Consider the following 23,512-nt stretch of genomic DNA (forward strand, 5'->3'; position numbering starts at 1 on the left):
TAGTTATAATCAACATTATCAATCTGGTTCCTTTTTCTAGATATTCAGCAGTCTATTATCTTGCTCCTCGGCCCCTCAGTTCTGCACATTTTAGGTCAGCAGCTCCTGACCGTTTATTACTTTTGTAGCGGATTCTTAAAGGGACAGTTCATCCAAAATATGTAAAAATTTGGAACGACGCCATTTAAAATGACATTAACATTACTCAGTTTATCAATTACCTAGTGTTACACAACCTATGCATTTACAACCTAAAGAGAAAAAAAATAAAGTAACGACAGCCTATTTCAAGTATGTGAACGTCTGTATTTCCATGCCATATTTTACTGCCACCTATTGGCTTCAAAACAAAAATGCACTGTGTACTGACCTGCAAACTTTCTTGCTCCTGGTTTCACAGACAAGACTGTACGAGTTTCTTTACTCAGTTGAACACAAAAGAAGATATTTTAATAGTTTCCATAGTACAATTCCATAGTAGAAAAAACATTTTCATTTTGGGGTGAACTATCCCTTTAAATGCCCTGATTGAATTAAAACCTAATCCTGGCTTAAAGGGTTAGTTCACCCCATAATGAAAATTCTGTCATTAATTAATCAACCTCATGTCGTTTCACACCCGTAAGACCTTCGTTCATCTTCAGAGCACAAATTAAGATATTTTTGATAAAATCCAATGGCTCAGTGAGGCCTCTATTGCCAGCAAGATAATTAACACTTTCAAAAAAATACTAAAAACATATTTAAAACAGTTCATGTGACTACAGTGGTTTAATACTTTTTGTGCGTCAAAAATAAAATAGCGACTTTATTCAACAATATCTAGTGATTCATAAAGCTTCGAAGCTTTAAGAATTGTTTCGAATCAGTGGTTCGGAGTGCCAAAATCACATGATTTCAGTAAAAGAGGCTTTGTTACGTCATAAGTGTTTTGAAATTTCAATGGATCATGTGACTTTGGCAGTTTGATACGCGCTCTGAACCACTGATTCGAAACAAAAGATTCGTAACAAAAGATTCGTAAAGCTTCATGAAGCAGTGTTTTGAAATCACCCATCACTAGATATTGTTGAGAAGTTGCTATTTTGTAATTTTTGGCACAAAAAGTATTCTCGTCACTTTATAATATTAAAGTTGAACCATTGTAGTCACATGAACTGTTTTAATGTTTTTAGTAGCTTTCTGGGCTTTGAAAAGGGGAGTGTTATTGCTGGCGATGCAAGCCTCACTGAGCCATTGGATTTTATCAAAAATATCTTAATTTGTGCTCTGAAGATGAACGAAGGTCGTACAGGTTTGGAACGACATGTGAGTGATTTCATTTTTGGGTGAACTAACCCTTTAATCTAAACCCTTTCTTTGAAACCAGGTCTTAAAGTCATGTAATTTATTCCCTTCACACAGCAAACCATGTAAAGGATTTTATAACACCCCCAATTGGTGTTATACAGTGGCCCAATTGACAGTGAAGAGGCAGAACACAAGAGATCCAGGGGGCCGAGACGGGTAGGTTAAGGGCTATGTAAAGTGGGAGGAGTTGGATCTAGATCTCAAGTTCTGCAATCTGCAGTCACTCAGAAATATATGTTAGATTCACAAACAGAACCTTTTCCTTCTTGCTGGCACAGATAGCGTTTTATTACAAAAAGAAAAAAAAAAGTCGATGCATGATCATTGTAGCATTACCAGGAATATGTTGCATTCCCATCACTCTTCAGGTAGAAAGGTTGACTTGTTTGGAGAGGATAACAGTTATAAAAGTTGGGCTGTATTTAATGCAGGCCCGTAGGTAAGAATCACTCTTACTAGCTACATGCAAATGGAGACCCATCTGTTCATTCACTCCAGATTCGAATTTCATCAAAATGGTGGGGGTTTATGTATGTAACATCATCTCTTTAAGAATAAATTAAGTTAAAAACTATACCAAAACATGTTTCTTTTGTCCAAATCTTGCTCATGTTTTAAAGAATACAAGAAACATTTACAATTAACACCGGTGGCAAAATAAATCAATTTCTGAATATCTCAAATCAGTTTCCCCTAACAATAAGTTTAATAAACCGTGGTAGCTGTTGCTTTTACTTGGAAATTAAATAGCAGATTTTTGTGCAAGAGCAAAATCCTATCAAAAAGACAGCTTATGTTTTGGTCACACTTTAACGTTCCAATCGGTATATTTCGGTTTTAACAATCCTGTTTCTGTATACATTTGTCTTTTATAAAATATTTTTTTTTTTATTCATACAATCATTTTTAACTAGCAACATTACTATTCACTTTTAAGTGGCAAGATGTCAGACAGATCACCTCATAAGAACAATAGTATATAAACGACTGAAAAAAAAAATCATTAGAGTATGTTTCTCTTCATAACAGTTCAAATTTTCTGTACAACTGTCTAATATGAATATTGCTGGTCCTGATCTGGTGGCATCAGTGCAGTGCTGGAGTAAGAGACAGCAGCAGCGGTGGTGGTGGTGGTGGTGGTGGTTTTCTTGGGGGCTCCAGTCTGGCACTGGCCTCTCCGGGTGGTCCTGGAGGAGGGGTGTGCAGGAGCTGACTGACAGCACTACTCTCATCATGCTGGACCGTTCACTGCTGCCTCGGGGTTGGCCGTGCGCTGCTCTGATCTGGTTGGAAAAAGGGGAGGGGCTTGACATGATCAGTGGAAGCGAAACAAAACTAGAGGAAATGAAAAGGTGGAGGGCACAGAACTCACTTGGCTTCATCCATAGCGGCCGGATCCTCAAGAGGACCATTTAGAGCTTCGCAAGTGGCTTTTGCTTTCTCTTCTAAGTGCTTTAGACTGAAGGAGAAAAAGAAAATGACAGTTAAAACAAAAAATTAACACTATTTTAGTGTCCTTGTTATACATATACAAACTATAGCAGTAAGTTCTGCATAATTACAACCAAACCCTAAACCTAACCTATAATAAGTACGTTGTTAAAGGCACATTATGTAACATTTCACCACTAGAGGTCGCCTATTCCAGTGTTTCTCAAACTGGGGTACGTACCCCGTGAGGTGACAAAAGGGGGTACGTGAACAAAATGCGGAGTAGTTAATTTAACTCTACCAGACCTAAAAATAATATTAAAACAGAGCATGTATTTCTAACTGGCAAAATGCCGTAAATCCGTTACATTTAATCAAATAACCTCATGTTTTGCAGTCTAAAATGACTGCATCCACAGAAGCAGCATGCATATGATAGATTGAGTGCCGAATTTGCTGCCTTAAATCGCGCTGAATTACTGCCGTTCTCGACAATGCACCTTTGTAAAATTGGGGATTTAGCACTTGCATGAAGAACAAATATAGACACAGATTATATCAATTTAAGACTCAAACTTACTCCGGTACAAAAACATACCTTGTGTGAGTTCTTGTATTTAATGTTGGTAAAGAGGAAGAATGCAATTGTACCCAAATATCCACATGACGGCAAACGTGCATTATTATACAACAGGCCAAAAAACAAAACGTACATTTTAAACACAGTACTGTCAGTATTTACTCTATTTTGCAACAAAAAAATATTTCTAACGAAAACCAGAGCAGAACTACAACACACGAATGCGGCTTTGAACGAATCGTGAGAGTCAATGATTCAATGATTCATTCACAGCCACTTGCTTCATTAATGAATGAATGACTCGATGACTCACTCATAATAACAGTGACTTGCTGCCACCTACTGGCAGTTTTAGTTTAATATTTAAAAGTATCACTTCGTTTTACCATCATTGCATATTTCTCTATAAAATAATGTTTTAAATAAAAAATGTTAAATAAAGTTATTCAGAAGCGTAAAAATATGCACTGGAAAATCAATTTAGGTGGCAAATATTGTCCCTTAATGGAAAAGGTGTGACTGCAGTCGAAGTGGAAGAGAGGGGGTACACGGAAGGATGGGAATATCTTCAGGGGGTACTCCACGCTAAAAAGTTTGAGAACCACTGGCCTATTCAAAACGAAGGCTTAGCTTGATGGCTCTGAGTTTGAGTGTGGAATCATGGGAGATGTCTTCACCTCAGTCGGTGGCAAACAATCGGGACTGGATTCAGGCAGAAATCATGTTCATGGATGAAATTATTAACGTTACATCATACATATTGTGCCTTTAATATTACTCATGACTTGTGTAATTACACTGTAACAATGACACCTTAAAATAAAGTGTAACCGAAATTTCACGATACATGACAAATTAGGAAAATATTTTATTTTATACATATAGCTGTGATAAATTTTTCAGTATGTAGAGAATATCTGCATAATACCTGAAATTTATAATATCTTTTACATATAAAATGTGTATAATATATATTAATGCATAACTGAAACATTGTAACAGCAAACTTACTTATCAGCAAGATGTTCGATTCAGGAAATGACACAAGGGGGAGCCAGTACATCTGACAATAACCTAAAAATACTAAACTTTGCCAAGATGAGTCTAGCACTCATGTAATTATAATGTAATTTTGAAGAACTGCAAATTGTTGCTTTAAAATAAAGGCTTCTGTATTTTCAGCAAAAATAAAGGAAATCGTACATTTTAAAACTATACAATATGTTATTTAGGATAATATATTATAATGCTATATATAATTATAATAAATAATCATAGTAGAGAGTCATAAGCCAGGCAGTTCTTTGTCCATTCTGAAGTGATCAGCAGTTTAGAAACACCTTTGTCCAATAAACAGAAGAGGCAGTTTTAAAATCTACATGAATAACATATATAAATCTCTCATATGTAAATTCAATTGCATTATGTATACATGTTGCCATTACAGTAACATCAGCATCGAAAGCTCCATATGGGCCAGTCCCTAGACTCTACTAAAAGAAAATGAATTGTTTAATACTCTAATGATTTCATAAATACAATAAAGCCTCTTACCCTGGTTTCTGACAGTTGCTAGGAGGACAATTGCTTTTCTCAGATTCCCCACACTCTGCAACAAACAACTTTGCAGATGCGTCTTCAGAGGTAGATCGTTTCTCTTCCTCACTACAGGACAATCAGAGATGAGAGCGTTTTAATGAGCTTTCATTGCCACTCGCTTAAATAATAAAACCCCCATTTTAAATCCCTGGACAAACATGCAGAATGTAACAGACCACATTCAAAGCAACGGGGCAAAACGAAAAATGTTCTGAAATGGGATTCGGTGGACAAATGAGACGTGAGTGACTATGAACCACACAACAACTGGTTTAGACGATGAGCTTGTTTAGTATGTGGGGGTGAAATGGTGGAAAAAAGCTAGCAATTTCTGCAAAGTGACCGCATGCCAGCCATCTTTACCTTTAGGGTGGCATCATAAAGGGACGTAATCGTATAAAGTCGTTTAATTAGGGTTCAGTAACAACCGGTGTTGGGGGTAATGCATTACAATGGCAGCTATGTAATCAGATTACTTTTTCAAGTAACTAGTAAAGTAACGCATTACTTTTTTAATTTTAAGTTACTTTGTTTTCCCATTTACTGACTGCACTTACTCCTGATTTCTCTCAACATGGTGACAGGAGAGGTGTCAGAGGCGTTCTGTGAACATGGCAGTTATTCTAGACGAAATGTGAGCATACATTTACTTCTGCATCCTATTCTTCTGTATTTCAAAATGGCAGCACAGCTGAAAGGCTTGTTTGTTTGAACTGCGCCCTCTACTGTTCCGACATGAATTTTCAATACAGTAACTAACTAAACGCAATTAGTTACTTTTTTAGTAAAGCAATATTATAATGCATTACATTTAAAAGTATCTTTCCCCAACGCTGGTAACAACTATATCCTCCTCTAAAGACCGATGCAAAGATGATAATGGCATATTTCTGGTTTAGGGAAGGTCTACAGAGAAGCATCCTCCTTTATCAAGACGGATTTACACAAATTAAAGTTCACGCAGAGCCCGGATTTTAAAGGGCCAGCTCATACTCATTAATTTAGCCCTGCGAAAGAGCCATGGGACCAAACCTCAGAGGATGAGGAGGGAATCCATAAATCACCACCTGCGGTTTTGGAAAGACATATGCGCTTTAACCTTTTGTAATCAGAATGAGCTACATTTAAGGATGTATGGGGCATTTCATGCCGTTAACAACCTGTACATCTGATATTAACATGCAAATGGTGATGAATACATTACCGTTTAAAAGAAAACAAACAAACATACGAACGAACAAACAAACAAAACATGGTTACAAACCAAAACGCAGAGGCTGACATGGGAAAAAAACCAAACAAAACAAGACACGCCCCCTGATTGGCTGTACATACCGATACGATTTCAACACTCTGAAGCCACACGCACGCCAAAGAGAGAGAGGAAGCTCATGTTGTAAGAGTTGCAGTTCAAGAAGGACAGATTGTTCTTTTTTTTGCATTCTCAAACAGACAAAACAGATGTTGTTACAAAGCTCTGCATCTTAACAGCCCCCGTTAAAAAGAGACAGTGGGCGGTCCAGGGCCGGGCTGGCTCTAGATACAGGAGGAGGAGGATACATGACAAGGAAAAAACAGGTCTACATGCAGAGTGAAGTGCAGCTTGTGTCTCAAAGTGGGAGAAGAGGAAGTGATGCGAGGCACTGTGTGAGAAACCTACACGACTCACCTTTTGAAAACAGCAGTTTCAGTTTTGGCGTCTACAGTAAGGCTGACTGTCTCCTTCATAGAGCCATTGGTGACTGTTTCTGTGATGCGGTCACTGACAGGCTCCTCCTCTGGGTCCGAGCCGTCCCCTACCTTCCCTCTAGGGGAAGTCGGGGTGGTCTCATTGGGAAGCCACTGATCCGTGTCTACAACGACAAGATGGTTTTATTCTAACCACTTCGTGTGTTGACGTATGGACAGGAGGAATGGTACAAGGGTCTATTCTTACTTTCTTGCTGCATGGGCGCATTGACTCCCAGAGGGTCTACCGTTTCTATGCTGGTCTCCATGGCTACAGGGGAATTGCTCCTCAAAGGATCCTTGGGGCTAAATAAAGACAAAAAAAATGAACATTAATGAATTTACTTGCTCAGCGCTCTATTATGTACATCTTCACTAGTGTGGGTCCAATCCATTTCTATAATTAATAAAAATGCATCAATACATAAAATATATTTAAATATATATTTTACATCATAACAGTGTTAAAATACATGTAAACAAAGATATTTGCAAAAACTATTAGTGTGTTGTTCTCCACATATAGCACGTTCTGAACCCTAAACATATTTTGTCACAAAAGCCGGTATTGTCCACTGTCAGGCATCGCGAGTTCACGTTTTACAACAGAAACTGACAAGCGACCTTGTTGTTTGTGAACAAAAACCCGATAAGTCCATCTTAGCTAATCAAAAGACATGCTAGCTTAGAGGAGTTTCGTCTTAAGGAGTTTCATCAAAGTGATCGACAATGGATATTTTCAACAAACTTGATGAACCTGTGATATTTTCTTCGGGTATCTTACATTATCAGACATTGTGTGATGTTTTGTTATAAACTCTGGATTGCTGAATTCTGTCATCTTTATAATGTATACTATTGCCCATCACTGAGCTACTTTTACTGATATTTACCTACTTGTTTTAAGAAGTTTACTTGTTAAAGAATGTTAAATATTGCACTTAAATGCAATTACTTAGTTTTGTTTAACTGTGAAAAATTAAATGTTATCCATTTTTGCCAAAGTTGTAAGTAAGTTACCAGTATTTTTTGGCAGTTTGGTTAATATTACTTGGAAGGCACACAAAAAAAAAAAAAAAAACATGATTTATGAAAATGAATAAAAACGGAGTTTGTTTTTGCAAATGAACTTCAAATATTAAAAAGGAGAAAAGGGAGCGTTTTAAGCCAGGTTGACACTATGAATTTGGCCACGATTTGATTCCTCTGATCCTGGGCCAAAATATGAAGTCTTTGATCACTAGTTCAACATGTTCAGACAGCAGAGTAATGACCTTTGCAATATATTTTACCTCACATGAAATTCTGACAGTGTCAGAAGATTTGACGATCTTGTAGTGTGACTTCTACGACAACCATCAAATCAAAAACCAATAGGAGCGCAGAACCTGATGGTGCAATTAATGAGACAACAACAAACCACCACTTGCCCTTCACATCTTCATTTTTTCCCATTTTTCTTTTCAAGAGAAGCCATGATTAAAATTAACAGTTGTTTTTGTTTGCTAGCCACCATTTCTATCCTGCTTATAAATGCAGCTCACATCACTGAACAGGTCACATATTGATGATGCAAAACTCTTTTTAACATGTCTTGAACTGCCGTACAGTCTGACATTAATGACAACTGAGATCCCACAGTGTGACATGGTTACAGCAGGGATTATGTTCGTACAATCTGACAAGCAACAGTCGTAAAGGACTATTATAAATTGTACAGTGTGCACCCAGCTTTACTATCAAAACCATTTAAAATGTACAACAAACCTGTTGAAAAATAAAGTCTGCAACAATAAGTCAATGATGAATGACCGTATACAAGTTGAGCTTAAGCAAAATCAGAGCAAATTCATTTTAAATATGCCTTCACCCAGCATGTAATGTACCTGACAGGTGTGAAGCTGGAGAAGTCGGCCCAACCTGTCTCTGCAGCAGCACTTGGAGAGCTCCAGCCCGAAGGTTCAGGTGCTGCAGCCGGTGAGTTTGACACAGGTGCGCTGGGGGTCGTGGAGCTGCCAGTGTCCATGGGTATGTCATCAAAATTTGCCGTCCATACCGGTCCTGATCCGAAGCAAGGCACAGAACAAGGATATGTGATCCGTGAACTTCAGCTAAAAGCTAAACGGTGACACATATGGCAGCTGAGAAATTCTATTCTCACCATCCCCCGAGTCCACTTCCATCCTGTCGTCAGATGTGGCGTTAGCAGTTTCAAACGGGTCTCGCTTCCCATCCTCCTCCTCAGAGTCCGTACTCTCTTCACTGTCTGTACTTCCTGAGCTTCTGTGTAGGAAGAACGACGTGGATGAAAAAAAAAAAAACGAAAAAAAAAAAAAAAAACAGCAGCATAAGGAAAAGCACTTCAAAAGCATGTTCCAATGATTACAATACCTGGGACGTCTCTGAGCATCAGGTGCAAAAGTGACGTCCTTCTCATCCCAGATATCTTCCTCGTCTGATCCGGCATCTTCGAACTGCTGGATCTTCTCCTTACAGCAGGCTTCAAAGAGTGCCATGTTTGCCTATGAGCACAGCATGAACAAACTATAAAAACACATCATGAGCTTTTCAATTAATTAAGCTAATAATTTAAAAAGAAGGAATTTCATTAAATACATCTCATACTTACACTTTCATTTGTATTCAAGGAAAAATTGATGTCTGATATTCTATCAAAGGGAATACTGCAAGGTTAAAAAGAACAGGTTTTAGTTTGGTTAAGAACTTAAAACAGAGCAGCACCCCATCACCCCGGCATGACTAAAACAGTAGGGATGCACCAAAATGAAAATTTTGGGTCGAAACCGAAAATTATGGATGAACTGAAACTGACTTAAATTAATTTATGCTGCCTCCGAAATCACATATCCGGGTACTTTTCTCCTACTGTTTTTCAAATACTATAATTCGGACATCTATTCTGTTCTCTTTTTCATGTACTATATAGTAGAGAAGTATTCGATTTCGGACACAGCTTTAATTTTTTTTGTATAACTGTGTCATTAGACTTTTTAAATTAAATTCAATAATTTTACTGAATCTGAATTTAATACATACATGCTATTAATATAAAAATAACCACAAATATAATATATCAATATATTATTCTTCATTCAGTTCTATGTGACAGAATCAGATTTATTTTTTGACCAATTATCAAAGTATAGTCCTACAAAGCTATTATTATCAGAGCATGTGAGCAGATAGCAGGGAGAGGATCAGTGAACGAGAGGGTAGTGTCATTTTACCAGCGTTGCCCAGCATGGCTATACCACACCATGTTACAGTACAGTTTGCAAACAGAAACAAACAAGTCCAGAGAAATGACATTTCGGCATGTTATTTGAGTGACTTTGTTTTTCCAGTGAGCAACTGCGCAGCGACACTCACACGAAGCAGAAACAGTCGCTTCGAAGTTGTGCATCTTCGGAAACGGAGCCGCTTGGAAAGTTAAAAAAAACATGCTGTGCAAGAGTGGGGGAATGCAATTTTTGGGTGATAATTTTCAATGGCGGTAATTTCAGTGCATCCCTAAAAAGAAGAACCCACTCAAGTGTGTTACAGTCACCAAGGCCACCACACCAGACTATTAAGAACAGATGGGTAATCAGAATGGAGACATTTAAGTGATATGAGAAAATCTATACTGTATGATTCATGATTTAACACACACAACACCAAAAACAGGCTTTGTGAGTTCATTGAAAAGCAACATAACATCCCTAAACAACCTAAAATCAACCAAAGCCCCATTAATAATGCTAAACCATCCCAATTTGATTTGTTACCAGCAGAAATGGCAGTAAATTTGAAAAGCATCATGCACAATGGGTACTTACTCCCCGACATCATCCTGATCGGCAAACTCTTCGTCATTGAAGCCAAACTGCTCAATAAAATTGGACGTCATTTGTTGCATCTGATAATCAGAAAAGGCCTGGCAAACCCAGGACCAACGATAATGATATAGTCTTGACACTACAAAGAAGCTTCATTTTAAAACAGCTGATAGCATCTTGCATTAAAAAAGCGTTAAAAAGACTAAAACAATTTATCAATGCATTAACGGTTTCAATACAAGGAATCAGTTTTAGTAGATATATATTAACAGTACCATAAATATTAACATAGATAGCAGCGTTTATGAGCTCATCCAGGCACAGACTTACTTGCTGTAGGGAGGAGTCCTGATGAAATCCACTGTCTTTGAAATCTACCTCATCATCGCTGGATGAGTGTATGTGGTGTGTGTTAACCTGAGAATAGAGGAAAGCAACGGGAAGTTTAGTTTAGATGCAAAATATTCTAGCAAAAGCTACTTATAAGCATCATAAAAAAAGCAATGGTTACAGAAGCCAGTGAATTAAACTGAGCACACTTACTAGGTCTACAGTGTTTTTCTTGTTTGTATCTGCTAGCTGTCCTGAAGTGAAGGCTTCCCATCGTTCCCTGTCCTCCTCTGAAAGCTCTGCAATTGAGCAAATGTAAGTGGATATGGCTTTGAAAATAATTGCATGAAAATATGGTAACGCTGTTGAACGAACCTGAGATGAGCTGCTGAATTTGTGCCCCATTGGGGCCCTTGTCACTGTTGTGGACTATAGAGTTTGCTATTCTGGTCAGGTGACCCATGTAACCTCTCCGCCGCCCACCCTCAGCCCTGAAGAAAGAGGAGGAGGATTCAGTAAAGACCTCTCCAGACAAAATCACAGTCACATGTGTAAACAGGATGGTTCCTCCTCTTCACGTGTAACCGATCAGATTTTAGGAGTTACTTACTGCTCCTTCTCATTTGATCCCCAGGCATCAAGAATTCTTTGTATTAACTGGCACTTCTGAAAGAGCTGCAGGACAGAATGGAGAAGAACACATTAAACTTTGATGTGTCAAGCAAACAGCTTGTGTTTCAAAGTGCGAGTGAGTGGAAGGGATGAAAAACTCACATGTTTGATAAGGATGTTTTCTCTTATGGGCTCTTGGTCGTTTTCTCTGTTTATTTCAGGAGATTCACTTTGGGTCGAAGGCATCGCTAAGATCATCGCCGTACAGATTTCTACTTGTGTGTGTAGGAAATTATTCCATAAGTATTTGAAGTACATGTCCTACAGACAAAAAAAAAAAAAGACAAATTACTCATTTTAGAACATATATGGCATTTCTGTCCTAAATCTTTTAACAATAGCTGCTTTTCTAAACTGCAACAAGTATTTGAAGTTTCAGTGTGACTAATTACAAAACTGCATATGTAGCAAGAATAAATCAAGATTTTTTTTCAGCAAAGATGCGAATAAAACATTTTAAAATGTATTAAATGTTACATTTAAAAATGCAGTATTTCATGACAGTTTTTAACTGTAATTTTGATCTAATAAATGCAGCCTTAGTGAGCATAACATAACATAACACTGAATAAAAAAAATAAAAATAAAAAAAAAGGTAGCTTTTTCAGAAAAAAGTCCAAATTGTGAGATATTAAACTAGCAATTCGAAGGAAAAAATGTCTGTCTTTTTCCCCCTCAGAATTTGACTTTTTTTACTCACAATTGCATATATCACAATTTGGAGAAAAAAGTTAGAACTGTGAGATTAAAAAGTCGCAATTATCTATTAAATTTTTATTCCGGTGGAAACGAGCTTTTATGTATAAGAAAGGTCTTTTGAAAAACTTATAACTGACCCAGACAGTACTGTAAGTTTTAGAACATGGCTATCAACTAGCCTTTCTCATATCAAAAAGATGTCACAGAACTCTTAACTGTGTCTCAAACACTCACTAGTATGACACCCAAAGTGTTGAGGGCAATGAGCTCTTGGTTGATGATATGCGTGTTGGTCTGTAGAAGGCTGGTCACTAGTCGCACCACATTAAGACGGGTGTTTCCCACCGGTGGATCCAACACTCCCCATGTGGTGTTCAAAACAGTTTTCTAATGTTAAATAAAACAACAAAAATGAGTCTGAATGACCTAAATGAAATAATAAACAAAGTATAATTTTTCAGACATTTACTGAAATGTAAGGCTAAACTGTTTGATTGAATTTGATACCTTCATGGCATTATTATTATTAATCCAACATGAACGGCTATGTATGCAAGACAAGCTATTCTTTGAAAGGGCAAGATTCTGCCAGGTTATATTCGTACAGGAACAAAGTCTTGTTGTCTAAAGCTTAATGTAATTAGGAATTTAGAGATTACAGTCTAAGTGAGGTCAGCTGATATAATGTGCCAAAGTTTAGCCAACACACATTCGCAGTGTTTTCACTCCCACCTTTGGCGGCTCGAGCAAAAGCTGGTGAAAATCTTTCAGTCTTGGTCTGACGGCATCTAGAATACTCTGATTGACAGAGAATGACGGATGGTTCATTCCAGGAGGGCAAATCTCCAAATGGCCTTCAAACCTGAAAGAGAAAGCAACAAAGATTTTCATACCCGAACAAAACCCCCCAAAAAACTGAAAAGTACTAAAATGCACTTACGCTGGTCTCCGGGTCTCAAAGAGAGTTAGGAGAATCTGGATTACACTGACTATGGCAGACTCGTTCTTTTCTTTGTCAAAGATGTTTGACAGCAACTGCTCTACTGTCTCTTGTCTGAATAAGAAGACAAATGGTCAATTCAGTTCTACAGCATTAGCAGGCCTGAAACCAGAGCTCAACCTTAATCCCTCCAAAAATGCCACTTTCTGAAGTTAGTAGAAAGAAATTTATTGACATGGAAAAACTCACTTCTCCAGTGTGGCCAGCAGGGGGTCAGGCTCCGAGCAGCCCTGGACTTGGAACATTTGATCTCTGCTCAGCCGAATGATCTCACAGAGCGACTGGGACGCGTTCGAGTGTCTCTATGTGAAGGGAACAAACAATTACCATTACGTAGCTAGTGAGTAAGGATGGGTCATCAGGACTCCACAATAAGAGACAGTCAGACACGCATTTCAGTTTTTAACTGAAAAAACATTTCCACTGGCTCAATCAAAAATAAATAAATAAAAACTATTAAATCTTGTACATCCTTATGGAGAATTTTACTGAAAGCTAATTTGAGATATCAACCTCAAATTTGGAACTTATTTAGATTCATGGCTTTGATTTTCTAGCAGGTTTAGAGTTCAATAGGTTTCATAAAATACATATTTTATATAAAACAATGTTCATAAATCATTTTCATAAATTTAAACCTCTAACTTTTCTTATTTCACTTTTGAAACTTTCTTTACTTCAACAATAATCTGGCACGGGTTTTCTTTAAAATGAGACCAAACTTAAGTCTGTGCTCCCAAGCTTCACATTTTTATGACAGTTTTTGGTCATTTTTGTGCAACTTTTTAATTGACGGACAAGGGTTAACAACAGAAATGTTTGTTTTGTTGACTGCTTTATTGGACTTCACTTACATCCTCATCTTGTGATGGTTGTACCATGTCAACCAGCCGCTGTATAACTTTCTCTTCATTTAGCCACTACAGGAGAACAGATGAAGAGGAAACTGTGAGGTGGTATTAAGGTGACTGAGTGGATTAAATGAGTAATCCATGATGCATTTCCTGCTGTATACAAATGAAAAACATCTACAAAATGAAAAACTTCACCCTGCTTTACCCCAACAAAGCATCACAAAAACCCTAACATATATTCCTGTAGGTATGAGAACTCACATTTAATACATCTTGTCTAAGCTGCTGTGGCTCAATGCACGTGAGCATCCTGAGCAGGAGGTCCATAATGGCAGAGGTCCCTATGTGTTTGATCATCAGATCCACAAAGTCTTCCCTCTTCCTGAGGAACTCCACGATCTAGAGGTAGACATGAGATTTAGTTCACCTTCACTCCTCCATATCTCCAGAACATGAACCAGTATGTCTGATCACGCACCTGCTCTGGTTTCCTCCCAATAAGGATGCTCAGGACCTTGCTGAAGAAACTGGCCAGCAGCGGATTGAGGGGAGGCTCATTCTGTAGGAAACTGTAGAGTTTCATCAGTAAATTTTCATCTTCACCAAGCCTGTCATTGATCTGGCCAACGTCTGAGGTCAGGAGTTCACAGGATATGTTGGGATACCTTTCCAAGAAAGAGACATGCAATTAAACAACTAAATAATGAGTAGAATATCCCTTAATACTTGAATGTACCTCAAACTAGACCTCCAACAAACAAAGCAGCAAACATATTCTTACTTATATTTGATCTTCTCCTCCACATCGTCATTGGGCTCCTGGGTGATGTAGCCCACAAGATCCTCCATGCACTGTGGCCTCACCAGGAAGTCCACAAGCTTGTGGTTCTGAGCCTTACACTCCTGCAGGACATCCTCCTCATCCATTACCTCTGTCAGCGTAACGTCATCCTTCTCCAGGAGCGTGTCGATGTGGGACGTCGTGTGCAGATCGAACTTCCAAAACATGGTGCTGCTGAGAAATAAATAAACAGGAGGTCAGGTTTTGCTCAGCTATAGGAGTTTTTTGGTGAGATTTGCAATATAACTGTGAAGATGCTACATTTAAAATGTGACCAATTAGGAAAAGGCTTACCTGAGTGTAGCAGAGACCAGAGGGTAAAAACTCTGATTAAAAATAAAATAATGCTTGTGCTCTTTGGGACTTCTGGCCCATTACAGGCACCACAGGCGGTAGAAACTGGACAGAGCCTCAAGTAAAGGACACATGCAGCAGAAATGTCCTCTGCCACAGCAAAAACACTCAACAGACACCTGCAACAGAGAACAGACAGCAATAAGAGTGTTACAACTAACATATCTTAGCCATCGGGAAAGAACAGTTAAATGCATGTCACCTCAAACCCAAACAATCAAAGGTAAGTCATTGCTATAAACAGACAATTTTGATTATCCTTACAAGTCATTATTAGTCACAGCATTAAAAACAAATACATATTGCTAACACATCCTGTTAGCAATAACAAGAGACCATTTTCCAGTTTGTCAGGTTCTCAAAAAGACATTTTACACAACTTCTAGTTCTATCAATAAAGCATGATTTAATACAGAAACAAAATGGTAGTTTTGTTTGTGGGGAAAAATAGGTGGAAAGTTAAAAGAAAACCAAACAACTTCCTTGTTATGACACTGACAACCTAGCAACACAACAAATACAATTGCACTCTTACCAGACTAACTACTTTGATCAGCCTGTAACTATTACTACCTCAATGAGCACATGACTTTGTGGTTTCATTTTCCTTTCAAGGAAGGCGCACATGATGGAATATCTAAAATAAGAGATTCAATTATGTCGGGTTAAATTATGTCCATTTGACAGCTCTGGCATCAAATTATTAGATGCCAGAACAGACCAACACACAGCTATGCATTATTAAGGGTAGCCAAGGGACTGTTTTTCCAGTCTACAAGGTGGATGGATACACACCACGGAGGTGAAAGGTTACAAAGCTGGCAAGGAGCCATCTTGACTTTCATGAATGGTTAAGAGGAAGGAAAGCTTATTAATAGACTAAGGGGGTTGGTCTAGGCTCACCCGAAAGAGCTTTGACTCTGGCCTCCATCCATTCTCCAGTAAACAGGCTTTCCGTCAATTTACAGACTTTCAAAAACAGCCCAAACAACACAGAATTCTTCCAAAAACTCATTCAAAAAGAGCTCTTGCCATAAAAGTTCTTGTGATATCAATGTCATAAATAAAATAACAAGCGTTAAAACATTTAGCTGCACAGAGACAATAGCTGGAATTGTTAAAGAATTCAAAAGTCTGACCGAATTACTAAAGAGAACTTAATTCCCTACAACAACCCTGATTTATTTCTTTAAAGGGTTAGTTAACCCAAAAATGAAAATTCTGTCATTAATTACTCACCCTCATGCCTTTCCACATCCATAAGCGCTTCATTCAACTTCAGAATACAAATTAGCACTGTGCAATAGCCTTTATAATTTGAGTTTGTCTATAACTGCTTAGACATGTACTACAATGGAAGTTAATACAAACTTAAAGGGTTAGTTCACTCAAAAAAGAAAATTCTGTCATTAATTAGAATTACTCACCCTCATGTCATTCCACATCTTTAAGACCTTTGTTCATCTTTGGAACACAAATGAAGATATTTTTGATGAAGTCTGCGAGGTTTCTGTCTCTCCATAGAGAACCAACGCAACTACTGCTCCAAGGTCAACAATGCCTTTCGCGTGAACACAAAGCGCACGCGTCATGATGCTCTCGTGAACACTCGCGCATGCATGTTGAGTTGACGCGTTAAGATGGGATGTGCATTAAGTTGATGTGCTAGTCTGTTTTTAATCAGTAAGGTGGTAAATTTTTTTTTTTTTTTGTGCAAACAGCACTCACATCGCTTCATAAAATTGAGTTTAAGCCACTGGAGTCACATGGAGTACTAATGTCTTTCCTACCTTTCTGGACCTTGGAGTGATAGTTGTGTTGGATCTCTATGCAGAGACAGAAACCTCGCAGACTTCATCAAAAATATCTTCATTTGTGTTCCAAAGATGAATGAAGGTCTTACGGATGTGGAATGACATGAGGGTGAGTAATAAATGACAGAATTTAAATTTTTTGGGTGAACTAACCCTTTAAATCTGTATTAACTTCCGTTGTAGTACATGTCTAAGCAGTTATAGACAAACTCACATAAGCTATTAATTGTCATTTTTAATTAATGATAATACTGATACTTACTGGGTATATCAACAAATAATCTTCATACAAAATGAAATTGCACACACTACTGCTCAAAAGTTTAGGGTCAGTACAGCTGTTTAAGAAACTTTTCATTTAGCAAGGAAGCAATAAATTAATCAAAAGTGACAGACTTTTTATTTTCAGTTAAATGTGATACTTTCCATTCATTCAAATAATCCTGAAAAGATTAACTGTTTCCAAAAAAATATTAGGCAGCAGCAACACAACTGAACCAAACACAGAACCAAATGACCAAATACGGTTTAAAAAAAAAAAAAAAAAAAAAAAACAGTTTCTCCATCACAGGAATACATAACATTTTGAAACATTATAGAAAACAGTTATTTTAAATTGTAAAAGTATTTCAAACTATATGGCTGCGTCTGAAATCGCATACTTCCCTACTATATAGTATGCGAAAAACAGTAGGCGAGAAGTACCCGGATGACCTACTGCTTCCGCACGAATTCTGTAGTAGGCATACGATGGACGCTGCGTTATCCCGTGACGCCACAGGAGAGAGGATTCTTCATATTCAAAAATGGCGGAAAGCGGCGATATGCAGCTCATTCAAGTCCTTAAGTACCTCAGGGAAAAACTGTGTTTATTGTGGTTAAATTGCACTTGTTTAACATAATGTAAGTAAACGGCTGACTTATTGAAAGTTTAAACAATGTAAATCCATGAGAAGATTTTGAGAGTCGGCTGTAAAAAGATGTTTAATCATTATTATTGACAGCACATCAAGCTAACAAACAGGTTGAGATACAAGAGCTTGTTAACACCGTTTTATTTAATGGAGACGTTCGTTGTTAAGCAGTTTAATGAGATTAGAAAACTTAGACAGCAACATTCAGGCGGCAGTAGTTTATAGTATATACGTATTCTAAATAAAAAAAAATAAAAAATATTTACAGTGTTGCACGATATACCGGCACTAAAAAGATATCGCGATACCCTGCTTTTAAAAACGGTCCAGTTCTTCATTTTATTGGTACCGGTACTTTGAGTGCCAGCTGTATTTCCTAATGTGCGACAGCAGGGGGCAGTGTGTGCAGCGCGCTGCTTCTAAAGCCGAGTTCAGACTGCACGATTTTAGGCCCGCCGACAGGTTGAGAAATCGCCGACAAATGCCCGAAATCACAGGCAAATCGGTGCTCGTTCACGCGAGTGACAATCACGCAGTGTGAATGAGCAAAGACGCGATCTGAGAGAATCGCCGTGAGATATTTGGCATGCTAAATATCTGGACCTGTCGGCGATTCAAAATCCTGCAGTGTGAAAAGTGTTCTGACTGAAAACTACATCGGCGATGACGACAGCCAATGAGAGAGCAAGATACAGAACAGTGGGGAGTTCGGGGAGGAGTTATAGACCACAATATCAGCAAGCATGGCTTCGTTTCAGATAAACATTACAATTCTATCAAACAGAAACAAAGCACAAACATTTGCTTGACCATCCGCAACAGCAGCACATTGAAAAGTTATGTATTTAGCTCCAACTGTCATTGCAGAACACACAATCCTTGTACTTTGCGTCTCCCCAAACATTTCCTCCATATTCTTCTTTTCTTTGTATTGTTTTCGCTGCAAATCAGCGCACAGGCAATTCGTATTTCAAGCTTCATGCGGGCTACTATTTTTAATAATAATCCCACCGTGTGTCTCAATCAGCTCCCTAGTTCAGTAGTCAGGGCACTGATCAGGGTATCAGCCACATTCACTTTCATTATATACTGATTCACTACCTAGGGAGCTGATTGAGACGCAGGGCCAGTCTCACGTGAGAACTCTGGTCTTGCGCGCGTTGTTTCCTTATCAGGTCTCGCGTGTGTTTGGTTGTGAAACGTAGTTTGTGTGCCAGACAGAGTTGTCGGCGATTCTTCCTATTGTAAAGTCATGCAGTGTGAAACCTTCTGTCGCCGATCCATCGTGCAGTTTGAACGCAGCAGCGACTGAATGCTGGCCAAGATAGTCATGCAGTGTGAAAAGAACAGTGACCCGACTACTTTGAAATTCGTGCAGTCTGAACTCGGCTTAAGGCACATTGAGTGCATTTATTCCTCTCAACTGCGCAACGTTTTTTATGGTGACGAAACGAGAGGTATGGTTGAAAATACAGGTGCTCTTGCAGACCGTCCACAAATTGTTGAGAAAGCAGATGCACGAAACGAAATATGACATTATTTTGCTTACATTGCCAACAGTCAGGGCAAGCCAACGGACGCCACTAAGCCGGTCTGCAAAAGATGTTACAAAATAACGCAAGCGAAGGGAGCCGACACATTCAACTCTGCAATCTTGCCGACAAAAATCCTGATTTTTACAAAGAATTTAAAGAGCGACAGGTTAGTGAATGCGATACCATCATTATGCTTATGCTCTCAGACATTAAAGGAGAGTTATTTAGTTATTGTACTCGTGCAAGCAGACCTCCACAAAGAGGTGTATTATTGAGTCAGTTTAATAAGTGATATCTGGTGAAGAAAGAAGTTTATTTAATATGCATTATTTATTTACTTTTCCTGCTGTTTTAGGTTTTTGCCACATTATCATTTAAGTATCGGTATCGTGATATTTAAGTTGGGTATTGTATGGAAGTCAAAATTTTGGTATTGTGACAACACTAATATACTATTATTATCATTGTACTTATGCATTATTGTATATAATATTTGGGGTATGTTGTGCATTTCTCTCTCCCTCTCCATCTATCTAGCTACATTTTATTTATTTATTTATACACACAAGTTTGTAGAAGAAAGCGTGATCTGCGAGCTCCTTTGAGCTGTAGATTGCATCGACAAAACACTGATGAAAGCAGTAAGCATTAACAAAAACATGAAAGCGGAGTAGAGTGGGCCCTTTAAATTTTCGCGCTGTTGTGACGACACATGACACGTGACAACATTACCATGGCGGATGTAGTACCGGTACGTCCGAATTCCATTAATACTACCCATCTTCATACTATATAGAACATACTTTTTTAACGGTCGGGAAGTACGTTTAAATTCAAACGTAGTACCTACTCATGTAGTATGCGATTTCGGACGCAGCCTGAGCCTACAGTTTTTAACTGGAATTTTGATCAAACAAATGAGTGAGCTACTTTTTTGGAAACAGTTAATTGTTTTTCAGGATTATTTGAATGAATAGAAAGTATTACATTTATTTGAAAAAAAAAGTGTCACTTTTGATCAATTTATTGCTTCCTTCTTTTAAAAACATTAACACCGACCTCAAACGGTTGGAGTGTTTACATAACATAATACACACAATATATATCTCATGATGGAATACTTACAATACAATAAATCAAAGTGATGGATCATGATTATCTGCAGCACATCCTCTAATTTTTAATTCACTCAACAGTAAAGCGCGAGTTTAAAATAACGTGTAGCAGCGAGCCAAATAGATCATCTATAATTATATGCGTGCATTAAACAACACAGACAACCACAAGTTTGTTTCTGTAGCCTAGACCGCCTGAACCATTTATATTAATAATACTATGCATAAAGCTGACATATGAAACACATTGCTCTATAAACTTTACAATGGATAAGGATTAAAAAAAAAAAAAAAAAAAACTTTAATATTTTAGAGTCAAGCATAAGTAGAGTTAGGCATATTTCATTTTCATCTTTAAAGTCTGAATATTTCTCATGCACTAAAAAAATTGACTGGTGTAAAAGACTCAATTTAAAGTAAAGTTATTAACATACCTTGGTTGTCAAGAACATCTATACATTTGCTTTGAATCACCTTTTACCAAAGGAAATAAACTGATTTACTAGTCTCTGCCTTCACCACAAAGCTAGATGTGATCTTTTAAGACATTTACACTCTGCATAAATCTTTCCAGGTTCACTTTATCTAATGCAAAAGGTCAAAGAACCTTAGCAACCAACCTACTACACTGATATACCTGTACGATTCAGCCTGAGCAACACTGAGCTGAAGAAAATCCTCGTGACTCCCTCTCAGGGGCTATAAAAAGTGTTGTCAAACCTCTCCAGCATCCCAGAGGCCACAACAACACCACCACCACCACAAGTCCTCCGGTTGCACTCAGAATCGAGCCTGCAAAGATGATCTGCCTGGGTTAACTATAAAATGCGCTGCCATGTCAAACCAACTAGATTGTTTTTTTACAAGAGCAATCTGCTCATGCTGACAGTCTTGTATGTGCCTTCATATAAAATCACATCACAGAAGTCTAGAAATAAACAGCTGTAAGACTTTAGTGGTGTTTATATGGATGTGCCAAAATAAAAGCAAATACAAGGATCTCAGATCAGATTATGTATTAAGATATTATAATAGAAATTATTGACATTTTAAACCTAATAGCCTTTTAACACAACTAAAGTCCTTGAAAGAGCTTTATGAAACATTAATGTGAAAACAAAATCAGTATCTAAAACACTCGATTTGTTGGGTCTCCAAAATATGATCTTAAAAAGTACATTTTCTGTTGGTGTTTTGGTTGTCTCTCAACACCCAGAGAGCTGCCTACATAGACAGCATTTTGGGCACCACAAGCCGGTCCGAACATTACAATATAACCTCCATAAGCACTTATATTGCACCAAAATGTTGTCTATGTGGACAGTTCACTATGTTTTGGTACACAGGCTTTGTGTCTCACTTTCTGAAGTTTTTCGGCATGTCGGGCCCCGGCATTAGCCGACACTGAGCTTCCGCCAGCGAAATATTAGATTTGACACTTTTGTAGAGCCTGGGTTGGTTTAAATACGCTGTGTGAATATTATATGTAAAAATTAATTAAGTTAAATTACAGAAAATGTTGGAAATATAAACCATTCTGACTCGACAAAACAGAGAAGTGGCAGCTGGCTAATGCTAAGCTACCAGAGACACACACAACACAAATACGTACCGATTAAGAAAGCGGAATACTGCCAAAGCCCGGCATGAAGACGGGCGAACCTTTGGATAAAACGGTCACCGGAATAAAAAAAGAAAAAACAGGTCGAGGTATGAGAAAATGAGGTGTTTATAACAGATTGTGACGGGCGCGAAAAGAGAGACCATCAGAGTTCACTTTTCAAGATGGCGGCGTTATCAACTTCAACAGCCCCAACCCCCCACCTGAGGTAGAGGAGCTGTCGATCAAAATCCACTGCTGCGCGCTGATTGGCTACAGTGGGTGTCAGTCAAAGCTGGCCGTATTTGTTAATCTCGGATTTAGTGAGGTAAATCTTCGATTTAGAAACGTCATGTAAACAAAGACGATCTTTAAAACAGTATCATCTTTGTTGGAATTATAAACATGTTATAATCATACATTTTAGAAGCAACATTTAAGTAAAACTAAATCATTGCTAACACCCACACTCGCAAGGGCCAATAGCGTTTTAGGTCGATTTAAAATCTCTCGTCTGATTGGATCACGAGAATGTCAATCAAGTGCCGATTTCAAAACTAAAGTAGGGGGATATCAAAACGCACATATTGCTTTATCTTACCTTCTTTGTGAGAGCTTGTGACTTGAACGGAGTTCTTAAATTTCAACATATCCAAAACATAAAGACGACGTGTTTGTAGTTTCTTCACAATGTTACATAGAACACCTCGTTCACAGTGTCGCTTTCAGAATTGCCTTAACCGGCTCGTTACTTGCAACGCCCTAGCAACAATGAGACGTCACGGTGATTGACATGCCGATGGTCCAATCATCTACGAGTGCGTGAATCTCATATTATTGAATGGAACAGCCAGTTTGCCGTAAGAAAGGCATTATTCAAATGGCGCACCAACATGAAATTGATTACATAAAAAGGAGTTAAATTCTTATAATAAAAAATAAGCGTGTTTTAAAGGGATAGTTCATGCAAAAACAAACAAACAAACAAACATAATAATAGTTGAATGAATGGATGATTATTTCTGGGTGAACTATCTCTTTAAGAGAACCTGATCTATCTTTTTTGTTTGTGTTGTTTTTTTATGTATTTAAGTGTTTCAGTGTCTTGCGCCCTTTGATAAAATATGGGTCAAAAGGTCCGGGCCCCATTTTTATGCTCTATAGCCTGTCGGTAGTGCAGACAGGCAATTACGGGTTTAGTGTAGCATGCCAAATAGGATCTGACGTGTGACCCTTATGTTAAATGTGAGGCATAAA

General features: G+C 38.0%; 1 protein-coding gene across 6 annotated transcripts; it reads right to left on the bottom strand.

Annotated features, from left to right (window-relative positions):
- Positions 1 to 1,253: 1,253 nt before the first annotated feature.
- On the bottom strand, positions 1,254 to 22,451 carry ppp6r3 (protein phosphatase 6, regulatory subunit 3). Of its 6 annotated transcripts, none has more exons than XM_067378789.1 (26): positions 22,268 to 22,451; positions 15,218 to 15,396; positions 14,864 to 15,097; positions 14,561 to 14,747; positions 14,344 to 14,481; positions 14,083 to 14,148; positions 13,418 to 13,530; positions 13,169 to 13,282; positions 12,961 to 13,090; positions 12,463 to 12,615; positions 11,632 to 11,790; positions 11,468 to 11,532; positions 11,233 to 11,348; positions 11,071 to 11,156; positions 10,858 to 10,944; positions 10,528 to 10,574; positions 9,318 to 9,372; positions 9,080 to 9,210; positions 8,850 to 8,971; positions 8,575 to 8,749; positions 6,897 to 6,994; positions 6,630 to 6,813; positions 6,296 to 6,313; positions 4,916 to 5,026; positions 2,723 to 2,809; positions 1,254 to 2,633 (listed from the first exon to the last, which is right to left on the bottom strand). In XM_067378789.1, the coding sequence occupies exons 3-26, from the start codon at positions 15,088 to 15,090 to the stop codon at positions 2,582 to 2,584; spliced, it is 2,721 nt and encodes a 906-aa protein (XP_067234890.1). In that variant the 5' UTR covers positions 15,091 to 15,097; positions 15,218 to 15,396; positions 22,268 to 22,451; the 3' UTR covers positions 1,254 to 2,581. The 6 variants fall into 6 exon arrangements, with proteins under 6 accessions (XP_067234890.1, XP_067234889.1, XP_067234887.1 ...); XM_067378788.1 differs by having other exon boundaries at positions 1,255 to 2,633; positions 10,528 to 10,607; XM_067378786.1 differs by having other exon boundaries at positions 1,255 to 2,633; positions 10,528 to 10,625.
- Positions 22,452 to 23,512: the final 1,061 nt, after the last annotated feature.

This window comes from Chanodichthys erythropterus, chromosome 24 (assembly GCF_024489055.1).
Source record: "Chanodichthys erythropterus isolate Z2021 chromosome 24, ASM2448905v1, whole genome shotgun sequence".
NCBI lineage: Eukaryota > Metazoa > Chordata > Actinopteri > Cypriniformes > Xenocyprididae > Chanodichthys > Chanodichthys erythropterus.